Below are 23,678 nucleotides of genomic sequence, written 5' to 3' on the forward strand. Positions count from 1 at the left end.
ACAGCAGTTTGACTGGCCAAAACTCCACAAAGATGTGGTGGAGTACTGCAGGAGTTGCCACATGTGCCAGGTTGAGGGGAAGCCCCAACCTACAGTGAACCCTGTACCCTTAAGTCCTATACCGGTGTTAGGAGGACCCTCCAGCAGAGGGCTGGTGAACTGAAAGGGACCTCGCCGAGAACAAAAGGGGACAGGCAGGCACACAACTGGCAAAAGGTTTGACGGGGAAGGGGAAAAAGTGACCGAGAGGGCAGGTGAAAGGAAGTCCGGGAGGAATCCCGGATGAAAACCCCTACTGCCTGGTCAGCCAACCCTGAAAAATGTGAAAAGTTAGACCCCACATCCTCCTACGTGAATGCAAATACGAGAAGCACCCCACCAGAGTAGCTAAAAGCATTTACAGGAACCTGCAGAGACAAAGAAAGACCTCTAGGGGGCAGAGAAACCATGAGGGTGATGCCTCACCCTGTTGAAGTGTCGCAGGGGCGTGCAGTAGAGTCTGCCCACATACCTGCAGGCAGAAGTGTCCCAGAAAACACAGAGGAGAGTAACAAAGAATCCTCCCCCACAGTCAGAGGAAAAGGAAACCACCCATCCCCTTACGTCAAAAACCTTTGCATGACTCAGCAAAGCACTGAAAGAGAGTTCAGGATAGACCTACCCACTATTAACACTCTTGGAAAAAATTCCAATTTAGGGCTAACTAAATCTAACCCCCCCCCCCCCCCCCAACCCGCCTCCCCTTGGCAGACCTCAACAGGAAAAAAGACCTTAGGCAGCCATGGCAATGGGCAAACTGAAGAAAAACTTCCCCAAAGAACCACATGTTTACTGGGATGCCAAAAAAGGAGCAATTAAAGCAGCACTGGCACCCAAAAAAGACAGGCAATTTTAACAAGGTTTAGGATTTATGAATGAATGGAAATGAATGAGAGAAATGTATGGTTTTCTGTATCTGATATTTTCTCTCAACCCTTTTAATGAAATGCACTTTTCTCAAATCGCATTTCGTTCCCCTGGGTGTGAAGGTGTCATGCAGGCCCCCGCCTGACAAAATGAGGCTCCTTAATTTCATCACATGGACATTAAATTTCAAATTGTTGCTGGGAGGAAGAGAAGGCCTGTGACAAGGGGTTACCAGGCCCGTGGCTGGAAAAACATTTTTGCATATTAACAGACAGTGCTTGAAAGGACCAGACAATCCACAGAGTCAGAAGTGTTTATACCAATCGGTCACGCGACTACCCTGCTGGCCAACTTGGGGAGTTTGAAATTGTAGAGACAGTGTTTGAACTGGCGGAAAGCTCTTTGCTCCTGGATTAAAAAGACCTCTCCTGGCTGGCTCGCCTCAGCCTCTCCTGTCTGCTCCCATCTCTTTCTCACAGAACTCCAAAAAACCGACTGAAGATGCATGAATCCCAAAAGAGAAAAGTCTCCTTTGAGTGAACAAGGTTTAATAAGAATACTGGGCCCCAACGAAAAGCAAGAATCTACAGTGAGCTCAAAGAACCGTAACAACAACTCTTCAGATATTGCCTCAAACCTTTCCATTTTATTTTTCTTCTCTTTTCTGTCTCCCTTTGCATGTGTGTATCACGTATGCATGCTAGCATGGGCGCGTCGTGTAAGCATTAACCGAATTACAGTTTAAGTTTAATAAAATTTCACCTTTCTTCTTTAAACTTAAGAAAGCCTGTTTGTGCTCATTTCTTTGCCTGAGAATTGGAAAACGGTAAACAAGGATTCAGAAGGGGGGAGCTAAAAACACTGTGTTTAAAAATAAAACCCTGTTACAGTAAGACCAGGTGAAGGCTGAAAGGGAATTCTAGACCTCTTTCTCACCTGGTCGTAACAACAACAGTAACATGTATTTAACACCTTTAACATAGATAAAGTTCTTGAGGTGCTTCGCAGAGGTGTAAAAAAATGAGTTTTGGGAAATGACCAAAAGCTTGGTCAAAGAGGCAGGTTTTAAGGAGAGTGTTACAGTAGGCGAGTGAGGTGGAACAAATGGTTTAGAGAGGGAATTTCAGAGTAGAGGGCTAGTTGGCTGAAAGCACCACTACCAATGGTGGTGTGAAGCAAGGGGAAAATGTACCAGAGTTCGAGGAACTGAGAGGGTTGTGGGCTGGAGGAGGTTACAGAGATAGGGAAGGAGTCAGATCGTGGAGTGATTTAAAACACTCAACCTTGTGTTTAAGTCTGGCATTGTTTACAGCTGCTTTAAGTTGGGGGCTGGGAGGGGAGATTTTTGTGTTTTAATTAAACACTAACTTGGCAAACACTAGCAAAAGAAATTGGATGGGCACTTGAGGGAAATAAACTTTCACGGCTACGGGGATAGAACGGGGAAATGGGACTGACTCTATCGAGAGCTGACATGGACTCGATGGGCCAAATGGCCTCCTTCTGTGCCAGAATGACTCAATGGCTATATTTTCTGAGTACCTACAGGCATTGAGGAATTTCGCCTGCCACGAACGTACTGGAAAATGTAGGTCACTGCAAGCTTCCAGTTGAATATTGCTTTAGCTTTCATCTACTCTGATTCATTAAAATCACAACCAAGTGGAAGGGATATTATGCAATGTGTTATCAGCTTTAACTGGAAGAGTAGATTGGTATTTTGTAAACCAACCTTCTGAGCTAAATAAATAATTGCTAATTTTTGCTATCTTCCAGATATTATTTTAAAATTCAAGCAAAGAACCCGTATGGTTATGGCCCCATCAGTGAAGCCTTGTCTTTTGTTACAGAATCAGGTGATGTATGACATTTAGGATATGATTATGGTACAGGATTCAGAACCCAGAGATTGAGTGTTTGGGTCAGGTGTTCAAATCCTACTATGCAATGCAAATTGAGAGATTCAATTCATTATGGTAACTTATGGAGTGACATCAGGAAAGCATAATCATGAAGCTGCTGAATTGTTGTAAAAACCCAAGTAGTTCACTAATGAGGTTCAGGGAAGGACTCAGCCATCATACTCGGTCTATCCTAGGGTGTCTCCAGTCCCACACTATATGACTGATTCTTGGCCTGAAATTCATTCCTGCAGCTGAGCGCCAAGGAAGTTGGGATAGGGAGGTCTAACACTGAACCTTTCTCCATAAGACTGGGCTCCATACTTTTTCTTGTGACTCCCAGCCAGTCTGTGTTTAAAACAAAGTGGAGCATGATACTCTGGCTAAAATCCCTTCCTTCCTGCCTCAGTAGCATTAACTCACAGCAAGATCAGTACCAGGGAGGCAGTAAAGGATGGTTACGGCAGAATACCTTAATATGGCCACCTCTCCTTCTATCCCCTGCAACTACTGCTTAGGTCCCAGAGGATTCAGCATTGAACTTTGTTGTGTCTTTAGTAGTCTGTCCATTTCCGGTGCTGTAACAGGCACCTCACTGAAATAACATTATCCCTGCAGTGCCCACTTTTGCTTTAGGAAATTGACTCCAACCCAAGAAAACTGTCCCTGATCCTGGGTTCTGACAGGAGCAGCAAAATCCAGCCCCGAGCAATCCAGTGGCTAACCAGCTACTCAATTGTATAGGCAACCAATCAAGAAGGAATAAAAACAAGAAATGCTGGAACCACTCAGCAGGTCTGGCAGCATCTGTGGAAAGAGAAGCAGAGTTAACGTTTCGGGTCAGGTTCATCGGAATCAAGAAGGAGGCTGCCATCTTCTCTTGCCACCTAGGAATGGGTAATAAATGCAGCAAATGCAGTGTCACCCACATCCCAGAAACAATATGTAAAAATCCATAATGAATTTTGGTCTTTATATAGAGCAATTCATAATGTTGAACATGTTTCACAGTCACAGTATTGTAATGTCAGGCAATGACCATCTCCAACAAGAGAGTGTCTAACCATCTCTTCTTGACATTCAACAGTATTACCATTGCTCAATCCCCCACCATCAACATCCTGGGGGTTTACCATTGACCAGAAACTTAACTGGACCAGCAACTGTGGGCGGCACAGTGGTTAGCACCGCAGCCTCACAGCTCCAGGGACCCGGGTTCAATTCTGGGTACTGCCTGTGCGGAGTTTGCAAGTTCTCCCTGTGAGTTTTCGCCGGGTGCTCCGGTTTCCTCCCACAGCCAAAGGCTTGTAGGTGATAGGTAACTTGGCCATTGTAAATTGCCCCTAGTGTAGGTAGGTGATAGGGAATATGGGATTACTGTCAGGTTAGTATAAATGGGTGGTTGTTGGTCGGCACAGACTCGGTGGGCCGAAGGGCCTGTTTCAGTGCTGTATCTCTAAATAAATAAAAAATAAAAATAAATATAAATACTGTGGCTACAAGGGCAAGTCAGAGGCTGGGAATTCTGTGGCGAGTGACTCCCCAAAGACTGTCCACTGTCTACAAGGCACAGGTCAGGAGTGTGATAGAATACTCTCCACTTGCCTGGATGAGTGCAGCTCCAACAACACTCAAGAAGCTCACCACCATCCAGGACAAAACAGCCTACTGATCGGCACCCTCAACCACCTTCAACATTCACTCCCTCCACCACTGGCACACAGTGGCCGCTGTGTACACCATCTACAAGATGTACTGCATCAACTCGCTAAGCCTCTTTTGACAGCACCTTCCAAACCCATGACCTCAACAGACTAGAAGAACAAGGGAAGCAGATGCATGGCAACGCCATCAGCTGCAAGTTCCCCTCCAAAACACACACCATCCTGACTTGGAACTATATCACCGTTCCTTCACTGTCACTGGGTCAAAATCCTTCCTAACAGCACTGTGGGTGCATCTACACCACATAGACTGCAGCAGTTCTAGGAGGCGGGTCACCATCATCTTCTCGGGCAATTAGGGATTGGGGAGCAAATGCTGGCCTTGCCAGTGATGCTCACATCCCATGAAAGAATAAAAAAAATCAGGGCAAATTAAACTATCCCCAATCCTAGCACAGTGCCTTACTTGGAGACAATGGTCAGAAATGAGTGCTGTCGTGCTAATTCCCCAATGCACTCTCCCCAACAAAAAAGGCAGCATTTCTAAATTTGCCATGTTAGATTCTTCAAATTCTGCAGCTTTTTTCCTAAATGATTTAAATTTTGGCTGACCTTCCAAACCCCTGTACCTGGTGTGAGGCCTTTCCTCCTGAAAGTATGTATCAGAAAATCCTGGACAAGGTCCCCACAAATTCCCATCCATAATTAGAGAACACATCTGGAAAATCAGGTCTCTAGTCCTCCAAGTACGTGCAGGTGATTTTCCACTATGCACAATATTATAGTAACTTCGTAACATCTCACAGCATACAAACAGGTCATTTGGTCCATCGTGCCATTGTTGACTCTTTGAAAGAACTATGTAATTAGTCCCATTCCCCTGATCTTTCCCTGTAGCCCTGCACATTTTTCCTTTTAGTAGTTTCACCTCCTCCATGGTCCTGACGAGGTGTTTAACCACCTGTTGAAAAATATATTAAACCAATAACGTTTACTGTCAAGCTTCTCTGGTAACACTGCGATAAAGGGAAAGTAATACGTCTAAGTTTGCTGATGATACTAAGTTGGGTGAGAAAGCAAGCTAGGAGGAGAACACGAAGAGGCTACAAAGGGATATAGAGCAGTTAGGTCAAGAAGGTGGTAGATGGAGTATAATGTAGGAAAGTGTGAAATTATTCACTTTGATAGGAGAATGGAAAAGCAGAATACTTTTAAAAGATAAATGACAAGTAAATGTTAGTACTCGGAGGGATTTGGGTGTGCTTGTACATGAATCAGAACAAGTTAACATGCAAGTACTCAGGAAGGCAAATGGTATGTTAGCCTTTATTGCAAGGAGGCTAGAGTATGGCCAGTGGACGTCTCAAAGTGTTTTTCAGTCAATGGAATACTTTTGAAGTATAGTCACTGTTGTAATGTAAGAAGAATGTATGAGGTAAGGAAGTCTTGTTGAAATTACATACGGCATTGGTGAGTGCACACCTGGAGTACTAGATTGGTTCCTGGGATGATAGGGCTGTCTGATGAGAGAGTGAGTAGAGTGGGCCATTATTCTCTGGAGTTCAGAAGAATGGGAGGTAATCTCATTGAAGCATATAACATTCTTTGAGATGCTGAAAGGCAGTTTCCCCTGCCTGGAACCTACAACCAGGGGTCTTAGTCTTAGCATAAGAGGTCAGCCATTTAGGACTGAGATGAGAAAACCCTTTCACTCAGAGGGCTGTGAATGCTCAGTGGATGAGTATAGTCAAGACTGAGATCAACAGATTCTTGGACAGTAAGGGGATCGAGGAATATGGGGGAAAGGGTGGGAAGGGGGAGTTGATGTAGAGGTTCAACCACAATCTTATTGAATGGCAATAAAAGCAAAACACTGCAGATGCTGGAAATCTGAAATAAAAGCAGAAAGTGCTGGAAATTCTCAGCAGGTCAGGCAGCATCTGTGGAGAGAGAAGCAGAGTTACTATTTCAGGTCTGTGACCTTTAATCAGAGCTGGTTCATCAGTTCTACCTGCTGAGTATTTCCAGCACTTTCTGTTTTCATTATTGAATGGCAAAGCAGTCTTGGTGAGTCATATGGCTTACTCCTGCTCCTCTTTCTTCTGTTTTTACATTGCTACATTTTTCATGTAATGTTTGAGTTACTTGTTAATGTGATGGTTTATACTGGTTTTATTAATGTCACCAAATTACTGCCAGTTTTTGAATAATAATTTTCTTCTGTTCTTACAGATAACCCACAGATTATTGTCAGGCCACCTGGTAAGTGCACCCAAACACTAACTTGAAACACCTGATTGGTTGTTTTGTGAGTTTGCATAACAGGAGTTTTTTTTTATTCATTCACTGTATGTGGATGTCGCTGACAAGGCCAGCATTTATTCCCTATCCCTAATTGCCCTTCAGGATGTGGTGGTGAATTGCCTTATTGAGCTGCTGCAGTCCGCGTGGCGAATGTACTTCTATAGTGCTGTTAGGGAGAGGGAATTCCAGGATTTTGACCCAGCAATGAAAGAATGGTAATATTTCCAAGTCAGAATGATGTGTGACTTGGAGGGAAACTTGGAGACGATGGTTTTCCCATGCACCTGCTGCCCTTCTCCTTTTGGGTGGTAGAGTTCACAGGTTTGAGGGGGTGCTGTCAAAGAAGCCTTGGCAAGTTGCTGCAGTGCATTTTGTAATGTGGTAAACACTGTAGCCATGGTGCATCAGTGCTGGAGAGAGTGTGTGTTTATGGTGGTTGGGGTGCTAATCAAATGGGCTGCTTTGTCCTGGATGGTGTTAAATTTCTTGAGTGCTGTTGGAACTGCACTCATCCAGGCAAGTGGGGAGTATTCCATCACACTCCTGACTTGTGCCTTGTAGATGGTGGACAGGCTTTGGGCAGTCAGGAGGTGAGTCACTTGCCACAGAATATGTAGCCTCCAACCTGCACCTATAGCAACAGGAACTATGTACCTGGTCCAGTTAAGTTTCTGGTCAATAGTAATGTTAATTGTGGGGGATTTAGTGATGGTAATGCCTTTGAATATTAAGAGGAGGTAGTTTTACTTTCTCTTATTAGAGATGATCATTGCCTGGCATTTATATCATGCCTGAATGTTGTTCAGGTATTGCTGCATGTTGGCACAGACTGCTACACTATCTGATGAGTTGCAAATAGTACTGCACGCTGTGCAATTATCCCTGCTCCTAACCTTATGATGGAGGGAAGGTCATTGATGAAGCAGCTGAAGATGGTTGGCTTTCGGACACTACCCTGAGGAACTCCTGCAGCCATGTCCTGGGGCTATGATCGGCTTACATACGACGCTAGCTAGTGCAAAGTCTTCCCCTGAATTTCATTGATTTAAATTTTACTAGGGAACCTTGATGCCACACATAGTCCGTCTTAATGTCTAGGGCAGTCACTCTCACCGTGCTTCTGCAATTCATCTCCTTTATGTTTGGACAAAGCCTGCAATATAGTTTGGAGCCAAGTGCTCCTCGTGGAACCCAAATTGAACATCAATGAGCACATTATTGATGAGTATGTACCGTTTGATAGCACTGTCAATGACCCTTTCCATCACTTTGATGATTGAGTGTAGATGAATAGGTTAGTAATTAAATGGATTGAATTTGTCCTGCTTTTCATGCACTGGGGTTACCTGGGCAATTTTTCACATTGTTGCGTAGGTGCAAGTATTGTAGCTGAACTGGAACAGTGTCGCTAGAGGCATTGTTAGTTCTAAAGCTGGGATATATTGTTGGCCTTTGCTGTATACAATGTGCTCAGCCATTTCATGATAGTATATGCATTGAAACAAATTGGCTTGTAAACTGATATTTGTGATGTCGGAGGCCAAGACTGGACCATCAACTCAGCAAACCCTGCAACCGTGTCTTTTATATTCAAGTGCAGGTCTCCACCATCACAATGCGCGATCAACATAGCCGATTTGTGATCACTGCAATTATTTGGCCATTATAGAATCATAAAAAAAGGCATAAAAGGAGGCTATTTGGCTGATTTTGTCTGTGCCGGCTGTATTGGAGCTGTCGAGTCTAATCCCACTTTCTAGCTTTTAGTCTGTAGCCTACAGCACTTCAAGTGTATATCCAAGTACTTTTGAAATGTGATGAGAGTTTCTGTCTCTACCACTCTTTCAGAACCCCACCACCCTCTGGGTGAAAAATTTTTTCCTCAATTCCCCTTTAATCCTTCTACCAATTACTTTAAATCTATGCCCCCTGGTTATTGACCTCTCTGCTAAGAAAAGTAGGTCCATGCTATCCATTCTGTCTAGGCCCCTCATAATTTTATAGATCTCAATTAAACCTCCCTTGGCCTTCTCTGTTGCAAAGAAAACAACCCCAGCATATCCAATCGTTCCTCTTGGCAAATTCTCATTCTCCTCTGTATCCTCTCTAGTGTGATCATGTCATTCCTGTATTACGACAGCCAGAACGGTACTCGGTACTCTATCTGCAGTATAACTAATGTTGTCTCCAGTCTCCATTCTATGCCTCAGCCAATAAAGAGAAGTATCTTGTTTGCCTTCTTAACCACCTCCTCTGCCTGTCCTGCTATCTTCAGGGATCTGTGGACATGCATTCCAATGTCCTTATACTTCTCAGTATCCTACCATGTATGCACATTTCCTTTCCTTTGTTTCCCTTCCTGAAATGCATTACTTCACACTTCCCTGGATTGAATTTCATTTGCTACTTTCCTGCCTACCTGACTAGTCCATTGATATCTTCCTGCAGGCTATAGTGCTACACAGCCAATTTTTGCATCGCCTGCAAACTTCTTAATCATACTCCCTACATTCAAGTCCAGATTATTGATATATATACCACGAAAAGCAAGGGACTGAGTACTGTGGAATCCCACTGAAAATAGACTTTCATAAAAACGCCCATTGACCATTACATTTTGCTTCCTGTCAATGAGCCAATTTTGGATCCAACTTGCCACTTTTCCTTAGATCCCATGGCCTTTTAATTTTCTGACCTGTCTTCCATGTGGAACCATGTAGAAACCTTGCATAAATCCATGTAGATTACATCATACACACTATCCTCATTGACTATCCTTGTCAGCTCCTCAAAAAATTCAATCAAGTTAATCAGACCTGACCATCCCTTAACAAATCCATGCTGAATGACCTTGATTAATCCATACCTTTCTAAATGATTAATACATTCTCTCAGAAATGTTTCCATTAATTTGCCCACCACAGAGGTTAGGCTGACTAGCCCGCAATTACTTGGTCTGTCTCTTTCTTCCTTTTTAAGCAACAGAACAATGTTAGCAGTCCTCCGGCACCATGACTGTAGCCAGAGAGGATTTGAACATAATGGTCAGAGCCTCCACTATTTCTCTAAACAGCCTGGGATACATTTTATCCAGGCCTGACGATTTATTCTTTTTTGAAGATCCTAAATCCCTTCACATTTCCTCTCTCATTAATTTTATCCATTCCAATATTTCACACTCCTCCTTCATATCTACAACACTCACCCTCTTTTGTAAAGACAGAAGCAAAGTATTCATTCATGCTTATGTTTTTCGCCATCACACACATTACATTTTGGTCTCTAATGTGCCCTACTCATCTTTAGTTATCCTCTTGCTCTTTATGTATTTATATTTCAGGGGAACCGTAGCAGAATAGTTGTGTTACTGGATTAGTAATCCAAAGGTCTGGACTACTGCTCCGGAGACATGATTCAAATCCCACCACGGCAACTGGGAAGTTTAAATTCAATTAATTATTTAAATCTGGAATAAAAATTTACTCTTAGTAATGGTGGCTGTGAAACTACCAGGTTGTCATACAGAATCACACCTTTCAGGCAATGTCCATCACCATGCCTGAGTATGTGCTGTCTCACTGGCAGGACAGATCCACCAGAGTTGATGGCACAGTGGTATACAATCAGGAGCGAGTGGTCCAGAAAGTGCTCAATATTGACTCTGGATCCCATGAAGTCTCATGACATCAGGTCAAATATGGACAAGGAAAACCCCTGCTGATTACCACCTACTGCCCTCCCTCAGCTGATGAATCAGTACTCCTCCATGTTGAACACAACTTGTAAGAAGCACTGAGAGTAGCAAGGGTACAGAATATACTTAGATGGGAGCCTCCAGCATCAATCATCAAGAATGGCTCAGATGCATCACTACTGACCGAGGTATTTGAGTCCTGATGGACATATCTACCAGACTGGGCCTGCGGCATATGGTGAGAGAACCAACACGAAGGAGAAACCTACATGACCTCATCCTCACCAATCTATCTGTTGTAGATGCATCTATCCATGACGGTATTGGTATGAGTAACCACCATAAAGTCCTTGTGGAGACTAAGTGCCATCTTCACACTGAGGTCACCCTCCATTGTTCTAAATGGGATAGATTCAGAAGAGATCTAGCAGCTGAAAACTGGGCATCCATGCAATGCTGTGAGCCATCAGCACTAGCAGAGTTGTATTCAGCCACAATCTGTAATCTCATGGCCAGCATATCCCTCACTCTACCATTACCATCAAGCTAAGGAACCTGGTTCAATGAGGAGTGTAGAAGAGCATGCCAGGAGCTGCAACAGCTGTACTTAAAAATGAGGTACCAACCTGATGAAGCGACAACACAGGAAGGCATGCATGTTAAATAGTGGAAGCAACACACGATAGATGACAGAGCTAAGTGATCCCATAACCAACAGATTAGATCAAAGCTCTGCAGTCCTGCCACATCCAATCATGAAAGTGCATGGACAGTTAAATAACTAGGTGTCAGCTGTGACTCAGTTGGTAGCACTCTCGCTTCTGAGTTAGAAGCTTGTGGGTTCAATTCCCACTCCAGGAGTTGAGCACAAAAATCAAGAGTGACAATGGCATTACTGAGGAAGTGCTCCACTGTCAGAGGTGCTGTTTTCAGATGATATGTTAAACAAAGGCTCAGTGTGTCCTTTCAGGTGGACATAAAAGACCCCATGGCACTATTTCAAAGAAAAGCAGGGGAGATATTCCCAGTGTCCTGGCCAATTTATCCCTTAATCAAAAACAGATTATCTGGTCATTATCTTATTGTTTTTGTGGGAGCTTTCTATGTGTAACTTGGCTGCCGCATTTCCTACATTACAACGGTGACTAGGCTTCAAAAAGACTTCATTGGTTTTTAAAGTGCCATGAGACACCTGGTGGTCATAAAAGGTGCTATATAAATGCTTGTCTTTTAACAAACAAGAGGCTGCATAATCATCCTCAATGATGGCGGAGCCTAGTATGTCAGTTCAAAAGACAAGGCTAAAGCGTTTGCAGCTATCTCCTCCTGGGGGCCCCAGCATCACAGATGCCTGTCTTCAGCCAGTTTGATTCATTCCATATGATATCAAGAAAAGGCTCAGTACACTGGACACAGCAAAGACTATGGGGAGCAGTGACAACATCCCAGCTGTAAGAATTGGACATGATGCTGATGATTGCACAGTGTTCAGTCCCATTCGCAACTCCTCAGATAATAAGCAGTCCGTGTCTGCATGCAGTAAGACCTGGACAACATTCAGGCTTGGGCTGATAAGTGGCAAGTAACAACGAATGTTACAAGGCATGACCATCTCCAACAAAAGAGAATCTATGAACACCTTACCTTGACATTCAATGGCATTCCCATCGCTGAAACCCCACCGTCAACATCCTGGGGTCACCATTGACTAGGAACTTAACTGGTTCAGCCACATAAATAAAACAAGAGCTGGGAATTCTATGGCAAGTAACTCGCCCCAAATTCCCCAAAGCCTTTCCACCATCTACAGGGCACAAATCAAGAGTGTGATGGAGTACGCTCCACTTGCCTGGATGACAGCAACTCCAACAGCATCAATCCAAGAAAAAGCAGCCTGCTTTATTGGCACCTCATCCACCTCCTTAAACATTCCTTCTCCTCCTTAGGCAGTCCCTTGGGATCAAAGATGACTTGCTTCCACTCAGGTTAGATGGGTTCTGAGATGGCTGTTAAGTCCAGTGCATGATCTGCAGACTCTGCCACATGAGGAGCAGCTGGTGCTTGAAGGATCTGGTCGATGAGTAGTTTGGAGGTTTGTGTGCTCCCTCTGACACCTCAACTTCACCCCCACATGTTCTCGATCAAGTCCCTCGAGGTGTACGGTACCTTCCTGAATGCGCTTTCTCCATCTAGGACGGTCATGAGCCAGGGACTCCCACGGGTTAATGGGGATAGTTGATTTCTTCAGGGATGCTTTGAGGACCTCTCTAAAGCATTTCCACTGTCCTCCTCGGAGTCTCCTGTCACCCCATTACTGGCACACCATGTACAGTAATGGCCTCGTGATGAGGGGTGTGGGTGGTTCCCACTCTTTCACTCCCACCTGACTGCAGCAAGTGTTTCTGTTATTAGGGTTTTAACCCCTTTTAGTTTTATTTGTCAAATAAACAGGCAGTGACAGGTCATCTTGTAGGTTTAAAACAGAGATTATTTATTGAGCAATATGCCTTATCCCAAAATTGTTGCAATTGCACCCACTCAAGCATTTATTCACGCAAACACACAGAAGAAAAGACAGAGAGGAAAAGGGGTAGGTTGTTTTAAGTGAGGTAGGGTTTTGGGGTTCACTATAAACCTGTTGAATTCTCTCAGGGGTCAAATTTTTTGTTGGTTGCAGGCCTGCAGTGTTTGTAGATTTCTCTGTTGGTTGAAAGTTCAGTTTGAAGACAGAGGATCTATTCCAGTTCACTGCTGCACAGGTTGAAAATGTAGAATTTGCAGCAGGGTGCCTTCCTTTTTGAGTTACTGGATTTTCTCCCAGCTCTTAGATGGACAAGCTTTTGGTGATGCTTCTGGGTCTCCCTCTCTTCATGAGAGCACCACCACCTGCAAGTTCCCCTCCAAGTCACACCCCATCCTCCCTGAGTCACACCCCATCCTGATTTGGAAATACATTGCTGCTCCTTCACTGTCGCTGGATCAAAATGCTGGAACTCCCTCCCTAAAAGCACCGTGGGTGTACCTACATCACATGGATGTTTTAAGGTCAAAAATGGCTTCACACCTTTGCCTCTGTTAGGAGACAGATTTTCCTCCCTGTAGTGACTGACAATGGCCCAGGATGTGGCTACTTCATACCTTCTTTGTTTCAGAGGAACCCATTTAATTCAAAAATATCTCTTGATGGGTGCAATTGACCCCTCTTAGCTTTGAATGTATTATTTTGTCCTTGCCAGACAGCAGACAGTTTGAATACACAAACCAGGTCTTTTGACCTTCAGCAACCATTTTGAAAAACATTGCCACTGTTTTAAAAGAAAAGTCAATTTTTATAACTCTTCAGGGTGAGTTCTTGTAGTTTCAATCGCTGCACTTTATGTGAGCATCACAGTACCTTCGACAGCATCTTCCAAACTCATGGTCTTCACCATTTAGAGGAACAAGGGTGGCAGGCACATGAGAACACCATCATCTGCAAGTTCCCCTCCAGGTCACACCCCATCCTGATATGGAAATACATCGCTGCTCCTTCACTGTCGCTGAGTCAAAATGCTAGAACTCCCTCCCTAAAAGCACTGTGAGTGTACCTACATCACATGGACAGAGCTTGGTCCTGAGTGGAGGCAGCAAGTCCAGAAGTGGCAGGGTTATAAAGAGAATGGGAAAGAAGGCCCAGGACAGGGCAGAGCTCTGAGGTTGAGTAAAGCGGGTGAGTAACCAGTAAGTAATTTCTTTCTTTAACAAAAACTGAAAGCCCAGAGATAAGCAAGCATAAGGTGAGTAGCTGCTGAGTTTTTTTTTAGCCAGATCAAGGACAAGTCTCAAGTTTATTCCTGGTAAGTTTATCTGCTTGGCTAATAAATATAAACATGGCAGGGCACGTCACTCTTGTCGAATGCACATCCTGTGCATTGTGGAAACTCCAGTACACTTCTCTGATCCTAGAAAAACCATATGTGCAGGAAGTGTTATCAGCTTGAGGAGCTCGAGCTTTGGGTTTTGAAGCTTGAACATCTGATGATACAAAGTTAGGTGGCATTGTAGATAGTCTAGATGATAGCATAAAATTGCAAAGAGATATTGACAGACTAGGTGAGTGGGCAAAACTGTGGCAGATGGATTTCAATGCGGGCAAGTGTGAGGTTATCCATTTTGGTCCAAAAAAGGATAGAACAGGGTACTTTGTAAATGGGAAGAGGTTAAGTACAGTGGATGTCCAAAGAGACTTGGAGGTTCAGGTGCATAGATCTTTAAAATGCCAAGAGCAAGTGCAGAAAATAATCAAAAAGGCTAATGGAACGCTAGCCTTTATATCTAGAGGATTGGAGTATAAAGACACAGAGGTTATGCTGCTGCTGTACAAAACACTGGTTAGACCCCACTTGGAGTACTGTGAGCAGTTCTGGCCTTGTAGGGAATGCAACGTAGGTTTACAAGAATGATACCTGGACTACAGGGGTTAAGTTACGAGGAGAGATTACACAAATTCGGCCTGTTTTCGCTAGAATTTAGAAGGTTAAGGGGTGATCTGATTGCAGTCTTCAAGATATTAACAGGAAAAGACAGGCTAGATAAAGAATAAACTATTTCCACTGGTTGGAGATTCTAAAACTAGGGGGCTTAGTCTAAAAATTAGGACCAGACCGTTCAGGAGAGATGTTAGGAAGCACTTCTTCACGCAAAGAGTGGTAGAGGTTTGGAACTCTCTCCCACAAACAGCAGTTGAAGCTAGGACAGTTGTTAATTTTAAATCTGAGATAGATAGATTTTTGTTAAGCAAAGATATTAAGGGATATGGGCCAAAGGCAGGTATATGGAGTTAGGCTGCGGATCAGCCATGATCTCATTGAATGGCGGGCCAGGCTCGAGGGGCTGAATGGCCTACTACTGATCCTATCTTCCTATGTTCCTATGTAACAGCCAGCAATGCATTTGTGAGGCTGAGAATCACATGGATAGCAGGTTTCTGGAAGTGGTCACTCCACAGCCTAAGGTTCTTGAGGCAGAGAGGGAATGGGTGACCACCAAGGAAGACCAGTCAGGACCTCAAAAGTAGTAATCTCAGGATTACTCAATTGATCAATTGAACATGTGGCTGGAGAACTGGTGTAGGAGGGGGGGCATCAGATTTCTGAGACATTGGGGCAGGTGGGACCTGTACACGATGGACGGATTGCATCTTAGCAGGACTGGGACGAATATCCTCGCAGGGAGATTCACTAATACTGTTGGGTAGGGTTTAAACTAAATTGTCAGGTGGATGGGAACCTGAGAGGGAGCTCAGATTGGAGGGAGTCAAAACTGGTAACTTGTCAGGGGTGTGGGAACCAGGAGCAAGTATCAGAGAGGAATACCAAGGAGCACAGAATACTGGGGGAGAGAGCATGAGAGTAAGGAATAGTAAGTTATTAGGTGGGGTCAGAGTAAGGGAGAAAGTAATCAAGTCTGAATCAGGGTTAATGTGAATGCAATGAGTGTGGTTAATAAAACTGATGAGGTACAGGCACAGATTGCCATGTGGAAATATGATGTGGCTATAACAGAGACCTGGCTCAAAGAAGGGCAGGACTGGGTGTTAAATATTCCTGGATACAAGGTGTTTAGGAAAGAGAAAAAAGGGAGAGGGATGGCAGTATTGACGAAGGAGAGCTTTGCAGTGCTGGAGAAAAAGGATGTCCCAGAGGGGTTGAGGACAGAATCAATTTGGCTAGAGCTAAGGAACAAAAAAGGTGCGGTTACATTGCTCTGTGTTGTCTATAGGCCACCAGCTAGTGGGTGGATGTGGAGTAACAAATTTGCAAGGAAATTATAAAGAGGTTCAAAAATTATGAGGTAGTTATAATGGGGGACTTTAATTATCCAAACATAGACTGGGATAATAGTTGTGTAAAGGGCAGTGAGGGCAAGAGTTCCTAGAGTGTGTTCAGGAAAATTTTCTACGACAGTATGTTGCTAGTCCAACGAGAAAGGAGGCAGTGCTAGACCTGGTTCATGGGAATGAGGTGGGCCAAGTGGATCAAGTATCAGTAGGAGAGCATTTAGGGGACAGTGATCATTGTATCATAAGGTTTAGGTTGACCATGGAAAAGGACAAAGAGCAATCCAGCATAAGCATAATTAATTGGGGGAAGGGGAACTTCATTGGGGTAAGAATGGAGCTGGAGGGAATAAATTGGAGTCAAAAGCTGGCAAGAAAACCGGTAGATGAACAAGGGCTACCTTCAAAGAAGAGATCGTTCCGGCGCAGTCAAGGTATGTTCCCTCGAAGGGGAAAAAATAGGGCAAACAAATCCAGAGCTCCCTGGATGACAAAACAGGTGGAGATTCAGATAAAGAAGAAAAAGTGTGCTCATGACAAATGCCAGGTAGAAAATACTATTGAGAACCAGGCTGAAAATAGAAGGTCCAGAGGGGAAGTGAAAAAGCAAATAAGAGAAGCAAAGAGTGAGCATGAAAAGAGACTGGCAGCTAGCATTAGAGGAAATTGCAAGGTTTCTATAGACATAAATAGTAAAAGGGTGGTAAAAGGATGAGTGGAGCCGATTATGGACCAGAAAGGGGATTTACACATGGAGGCAGAGGGAATAGCTGAGGTATCAAATGAATACTTTTATCTGTCTTTACCAAGTAAGAAGATGCAACCCAGGCAATGTTGAAAGAGGATGTAAAACAGACACTAGATGGGTTTAAAATTGAAAAAGAGAAAGTATTAGACTGGCTTTCTGTCCTTAAAGTGGATAAAAAACCAGGACCAGATGAAATGCATCCAAGGATACTAAGGAAAGTGAGGGTGGAAATCGCAGAGGCACTGGCCATAATTTTTAAGTCTTCCTTAGACTCTGGAGTGGTGGAAGAGGACTGGAGAATTGCAAATGTTACACCCTTGTTCAAAAAAGATAAGCTCAGCAACTACAGGCCAGTCAGTTTAATGGGAAAACTTCTAGAAAAAATAACTGACAAAATCAATACTCATATGGACAAATGAGAGTTAATTAAGGAAAGCCAACATGGATTTCTTAACGGAAAACCATGTTTAACTAACTTGCTGGAGTTTTTTGAGGAGGTAACAGAGAGGGTTGAAAGGGGCAATGCTGTTGATGTGGTGTACATGAACTTTCAAAAGGCGTTTGTTACAGTACCACACAACAGACTTGTGAGCAAACTTGTAGCTCATGGAATCAGAGGGACAGTAGCACCATGGATACGAAATTGGCTAAGTGACAGGAAACAAAGCGTAGTGGTTAATGGATGTTTTTCGGGCTGGAGGAAGGTTTGTAGTGGAGTTTCCCAGGAATCAGTGTTGGGACTCTTGATTTTCCTGATATATATTAATGACCTAGACCTTGGTGTACAGGGCACAATTTCAAAGTTTGCAGATGATATGAAACTTGGAAGCATTGTGAACTGTGAGGATGATGGTGTAGAACTTCAAAAGGATATAGACAAGCTGGTGGAATGGGCAGACAGGTGCAGATGAAGTTCAATGCAGAGAAATGTGAAATGATTATTTTTGGTAGGAAGAACATGGAGAGACAATATGCAATAAAGGGTCCAATTCTAAAGGGGGTGCAGGAGCAGAGGGACCTGGGTATATATGTGCATAAGTCATTGAAGGGGGCAGGACAGGTTGAGAGAGTAGTTAATAAAGTGTCCTGGGCTTTATTAATAAGGGCATAGAGTACAAGAGCAAGGAACTTATTGTGAACTTGTGTAAGACACTAGTTCGGCCTCAACTGGAGTATTGCATCCAGTTCTGGGCACCGCACTTTAGGAAAGACCTGAGGGCATTGGAGAGAGTACAGAAAAGATTCACGATAATGGTTCCAGGGATGAGGAATTGCAGTTATGAAAACAGATTGGAGAAGTTCGAACTGTTTTCCTTGGAGGAGACGGCTGAGATGTGATTTGATTGAGGTATTCAAAATCATGAGGGGTCTGGACAGAGTAGATAGAAAGAAACTGTTCCCACTCATGAAAGGATTGCGAACAAAAGGGCACAGATTTCAAGTATTTGTTAAGAGAAGCAAAAGTGACATGAGGAAAAACTTTTTCAAGCAGCAAGTGGTTAAGGTCTGGAATGTTCTGCCTGAGAGTGTTGTGGAGGCAGGTTCAACTGTAGCATTCAAAGGGAACTGGACAGTTATATGAAAAGGAAGAATGTGCAGGGTTATGGGGAGAAGGCAGGGGAATGGAACTGAGGGAATTGTTTTTTCTGAGAGCCAGTGCAGATACGATGGGCTGAATAGCCTCCTTCTGCACGTAAGGATTCTGTGAGACAGTGCAGGAGTCCCCTGAGAGCATCTTGCTCTTTAATCGATATTCAGTTTTGAATACTGGTAAGGGCAATGCTACCTCTGGGAATTGCATCCAGACCATGGGTGGCTAAGCTATACAGAGTGGGAGGAGGAAGCTCTGGAAAGCAATAGCGATGGAGGATTCAATAGTTAGGGGAACTGACAGGTGTTTGTGCAGCTGTCGACATGAATCCAGGAAGTTATGTTGCCTCCCTGGTGCTAACGTCAAGGATGTCCCTCAGTAGCTACAGAGGACTCTGAATGGGGAGGGTGAACAGCCAGAGTTCATGGTCCATATTGGCATAAATAATATAGGAAGAAAGTGGTCCTGCAGGATTAACTCAGGGAGCTAGGAAAGAAATTGAAAAGTAGAACCTCATAGTTGGTAATTTCTGGTTTATTCCTAATGCCCTATGCTAGTAAGTACAGAAATAGGAGTATTGTGCAGATGAAGGTGGTGCAGGAGGGAAGGCTTCAGATTCCTGGGACATTGGGACAAGTTCTGGGGGAGATGGGACATGTACAAGCCAGTTGGATTGCGCCTCAACAGGGCCTGAACCAATATTATGGCAGGAAAGTTTGCTAGTTTTGCTGGGGACTGTTTAACTTAATTTGGCAGGGGAATGGGAACCTGAGTGTAGTTTCAGAAAAGTGAGAAGCAAAGCTTGAAATGGAAGGCATGAAATTAGTAAGCGAGCCTGGAAGGCAGAGAAAACAAAGGCTGGAATACAGACAACAAAGGAGTTGTTCAGTGATTAGTGGGACATACTTGAATGCAATGAGTCTGGTGATTCAGGCAGATGTGCTGAGGGCACAGACAGACACTTGGAAGTATGATATCATAGCTATTACTGAAACATGGCTTAAAGAAGGGCAGGAATGGTAGCTCAGCATTATTGCTAACAGGGTTTTCAGCCAGGATAGAGAGGGTGATAAAAAAGAAGGGAGGGTTGCAATATTGGTTAAAGAAACAATCTCAGCTATGAGGAGGGATGATATGCTAGAAGGTTCATCAAATGTGGCCCTATGGATTGAACTGAGGGGCAAAAAAGGGCAGTCACACTTCTGCAAGTATACTATAGACCCCCAAACAGCCAGAGAGAGATAGAAGAGCAAGTACATAGGCAACTTACTGAGAAGTGCAGAAAAAATAGGGCAGTCATAGAAGGGGATTTCAACTACCCTAATATTAGGGAAAAAACAGCGTAAAAGTTATAGAGGGTGCAGAATTTTTCAAATGTTTTCAGGAGAACTTTTTAGCCAGGACGTAGAAAGCCCAACAAGAGAAGGGGTAATTCTGAATTTAATTTTAGGAAATGAACCTGGTCAGTTGGAAGGGGTATCAGTGGGAGAGCATTTTAGTGATTGTGATCATAATTTAGCATAGTTATGGAAAAATATACAGATAGACCAAGAGTAAAAGTTCTAAATTAGGGTAAGGCCAATTATGATCAGCTGAGATGTGATTTGGCAAAAGTAGTCTAGAAGCAGCGACTTGCAGGTAAATCAGTGTCAGAAGAGTGGGAGATATTCAAAGAGGAGCTAAAGAGGGTTCAGAACAAATATGTTCCCATAAAGAAAAATGGTGGGACCACCAAATCTGAATCCCCCGGATCTACATAGGGTAAGACAAAAAAGGGAAGCTTATGCCAGACACTGAGAGCTCAACACTGCAGAAAGCCAACTAGAGTATAGAAAGTGCAGGGGTGAAATTGGAAAGAAAAGAGAGGGCATGAAAAAATATTGACAAGTAAAATTGAGGATAATCCTAAGACATTTTGTAAATGCATGAAGAGCAAGTGGATAACTAAGGAAAGAATAGGGTTGATAAAAAAAACAAAAAGGTAACCTGTTTGTGGAGGCAGAAAATGTGGGCATGGTTCTTAATGAATACCTCGCATGTGTCTTCACCAAAGACATAGACGTTGTAGTTGAGGAAGAGGAATGTGAAATATTGGATGCTATAAACTTAGAGAGTAAATATTAAAGGGTCTTTGAAAGTGTGTAAATCACCAGGCCTGGATGAACTGTATCCCAGACAACTAGGTGAAGCAAGGGAGGAAATAGCAGAGGCTCTGACCATCATTTTGCAATCCTTTCTGGCTACAGGTGTAGTGCCAGGAGACTGGAGGACTGGTAAAGTTTACCTTTGTTTAAAAAGAGAGAAAAGAATAAACTGAGTAATTACAAACCAGTCAGCCTAACCTAGATAAGGACAAATATTGTAAAAAAATTCTGAGTGGCAGCATTAATTGTCATTTAGAAAGGCATAGAGTAATCAAGGACAGTCAGCATGGACATGTTAAGGAAAGACCATGTCTAACTAACTTGATTATATTTTTGGAGGAGTTAACAAGGACAGTTGATGAATGTAGCATGTTGATGTAGTCTACATGGATTTTAGCAAGGTTTTTGAGAAGGTCCCACGTGTCAGAATGGTCAGAAAATTAAAAGCCTTTGAGGTCCAAGAGAAAGTGGCAAGTTTGATCCAAAATTGGCTCAGTGGCAGGAAGCAAAGGATAATGGGTGCTTTTGTGGCTGGAAGGCTGTTGCAGTGGGGTTCTGCAGGGCTCAGTACAAGGTACCTTGCTTTTTGTGGTATATAGCAATGATTTCGACTTAAATGCAGGGGACATGATTAAGATGTTTGCAGATGATACAAAAATTGGTTGTATGGTTGATAGCTTCCTGCAGACTTTCTTGCTCACTATCAATGGTCTAGTCAGATGGGCAAAAAAGTGCCAAATGGAATTCAATCAAGAGAAGTGTGAAGTAATCCATTTTGGGAGGGCAAACAAGGCAAGGGAATACACAATAAATGGTAAGATACTGAGAAGTGTAGAGAAAACAGAGGAATGTTGGAGTGCATGTCCAAAGATCCTGACGGCAGCAGGACATGTAGATAAGGTAGTTAAGAAGGCATATGGGATGCTTCCCTTTATTAGCCGAGGCATGGAATGTAAGAGCAGGGAGGTTAGGCTAGAAATGTATAAAACATTAGTGAGGCCACAGCTAGAGTACTACGTACAGTTCCGGTCACTGCAATACAGAAAAGATGTGATCGAGATGGGGAGAGTACAAAGCAGATTTATGAGAATGTTGCCTGGACTGAAGAAATTTGGCTTATGAGGAAAGATTGGACAGGCTAGTATTGTTTTCCTTGAAACAGAGGAGGCTCAGGGGAGATTTAATTGAGGTGTTCAAAATTATGAGAGGCCTAGATAGACTGGATAGAAAGGACCCATTTCCCTTAGCAGAGAGATCAATAACCAGGGTGCAATAATTTAAGGTAATTGACAGAAGGGGAGTTGAGGATAATTTTATTTTTTCCCAGAGGGTGTTGGGGTCTGGAATTCACTGGCTGAAAGGGTGGTAGAGTCAGAAACCCTCATTGCATTTAAAAAAATACTTAGATATGCAATTGAACTGTTATAACCTACAGGGCTACAAACTAAGAGCCAGAAAGTGGAATTAGGCTGGATAGCTCTTTTTTGGCTGGCACAGGCACACAAGGCCAAAGGGTTTCCTTCTGTGCTGCAGATTTTCTGTCTTTTCAATTTTCTATGTTTTCTACGGTTCAATAAATCAGCTCACCACCACCTTCTCGAGGGCAATTAGGATGGGCAATAAGTGCTGACCTTGCCAGCAACACCCACATCCCATGAACAAATAAAAAATTGCATATTTACCAGTTACACTATAGGTTTCAGATGAATGTTACACAATGCAATAAGTTTTATATAGTTGTACAGCATAGAAACAGGCCCTTCGGCCCACCGCGTCCATGCTGATCATAATGCCTATCTATACTAATCCCACCTGCCTGCATTAATTCCATATCCCTCTATGCCTTGCTCATTCAAGTACCTGTCCAGATGCCTCTTAAAAGTTGCTACTGTTCCTGCCTCCACTACCTCCTCAGGCAGATCATTCCAGATACCCACTATTCTTTGTGTGAAAAATTTACCCCTTTGATCCCCTTTAAACCTTCTCCCTCTCACCTTAAATCTATGCTCTCTAGTTTTAGTCACCCCTACCATGAGAAACAGACTTTGGCTATCTACCCTATCTATGCCTCTCATAATTTTATATACCTCTATCATGTCCCCTCTCAGCCTCCTTTGCTCCATGGAAAACAGACCCAGCCTATCCAATCTCTCTTTATAACTCAAGCTCGCCAAACCATGCAACATCCTTGTGAATCTTTTCTGCACCCTCTCTAGCTTAATGACATCTTTCCTGTAGTGTGGTGACCAGAACTGCACACAGTACTCCAAATGCGACCTAACCAACGTTATGTACAACTGTAACATGATGTCCCAACTCTTGCATGCCAGACGCCGCCTTCACCACCCTGTCTACCTGTGTTGCCACTTTCAGGGAACGATGTACTTGCACCCCAAGGTCTCTCTGCTCAAGAACAGTCCCCAGGGCCCGGCCATTCACTGTATATGTCCTGCCCTGGTTTAACTTCCCAAAATGCATTACTTCACACTTGTCTGTGTTAAATTCCATTTGCCAATCCCTTGCACACTTTCCCAGTTGATCGATATCCTGTTGTAATCTTAGACAACCTTCTTCACTGTCCACTATACCACCAATTTTGGTGTCATCTGCAAACTTACTAATCATGCCCCCTACATTCACATCCAAGTCATTAATATATATGACAAACAACAGAGGGCTCAGCACCAATCCCTGCGGCACACAACTGTCACCGACCTCCAATCTGAAAAACAACCCTCCACTACCACCCTCTGCCTCCTATCACCAAGCAAATTTTGTATCCTATTTGCTAGCTCACCCTGGATCACATGTGTTCGAACCTTCTGGATCAGCCTACCATGCGGGACCTTGTCAAAGGCCTTGCTAAAGTCCATGTAGACAACGTCCACCACCCTGCCTTCGTCAATCC

The 23,678-nt window shown here is 43.5% G+C and overlaps 1 protein-coding gene across 2 annotated transcripts in view; it reads left to right on the plus strand.

The window, feature by feature from the left end:
* The window catches only part of fndc1 (fibronectin type III domain containing 1), a 316,339-nt gene that overhangs the window by 255,643 nt on the left and 37,018 nt on the right, over positions 1-23,678 (plus strand). For both annotated transcript variants that reach the window (XM_068044773.1, XM_068044774.1), the window contains 2 exons: positions 2,683-2,762; positions 6,704-6,733. In XM_068044773.1, the coding sequence (XP_067900874.1) occupies positions 2,683-2,762; positions 6,704-6,733 (110 nt within the window). The remainder of the gene's footprint in view (positions 1-2,682; positions 2,763-6,703; positions 6,734-23,678) is intronic.

The sequence above is a fragment of the Heterodontus francisci genome, chromosome 13 (assembly GCF_036365525.1).
Source record: "Heterodontus francisci isolate sHetFra1 chromosome 13, sHetFra1.hap1, whole genome shotgun sequence".
NCBI classification, from domain to species: Eukaryota; Metazoa; Chordata; class Chondrichthyes; order Heterodontiformes; family Heterodontidae; genus Heterodontus; species Heterodontus francisci.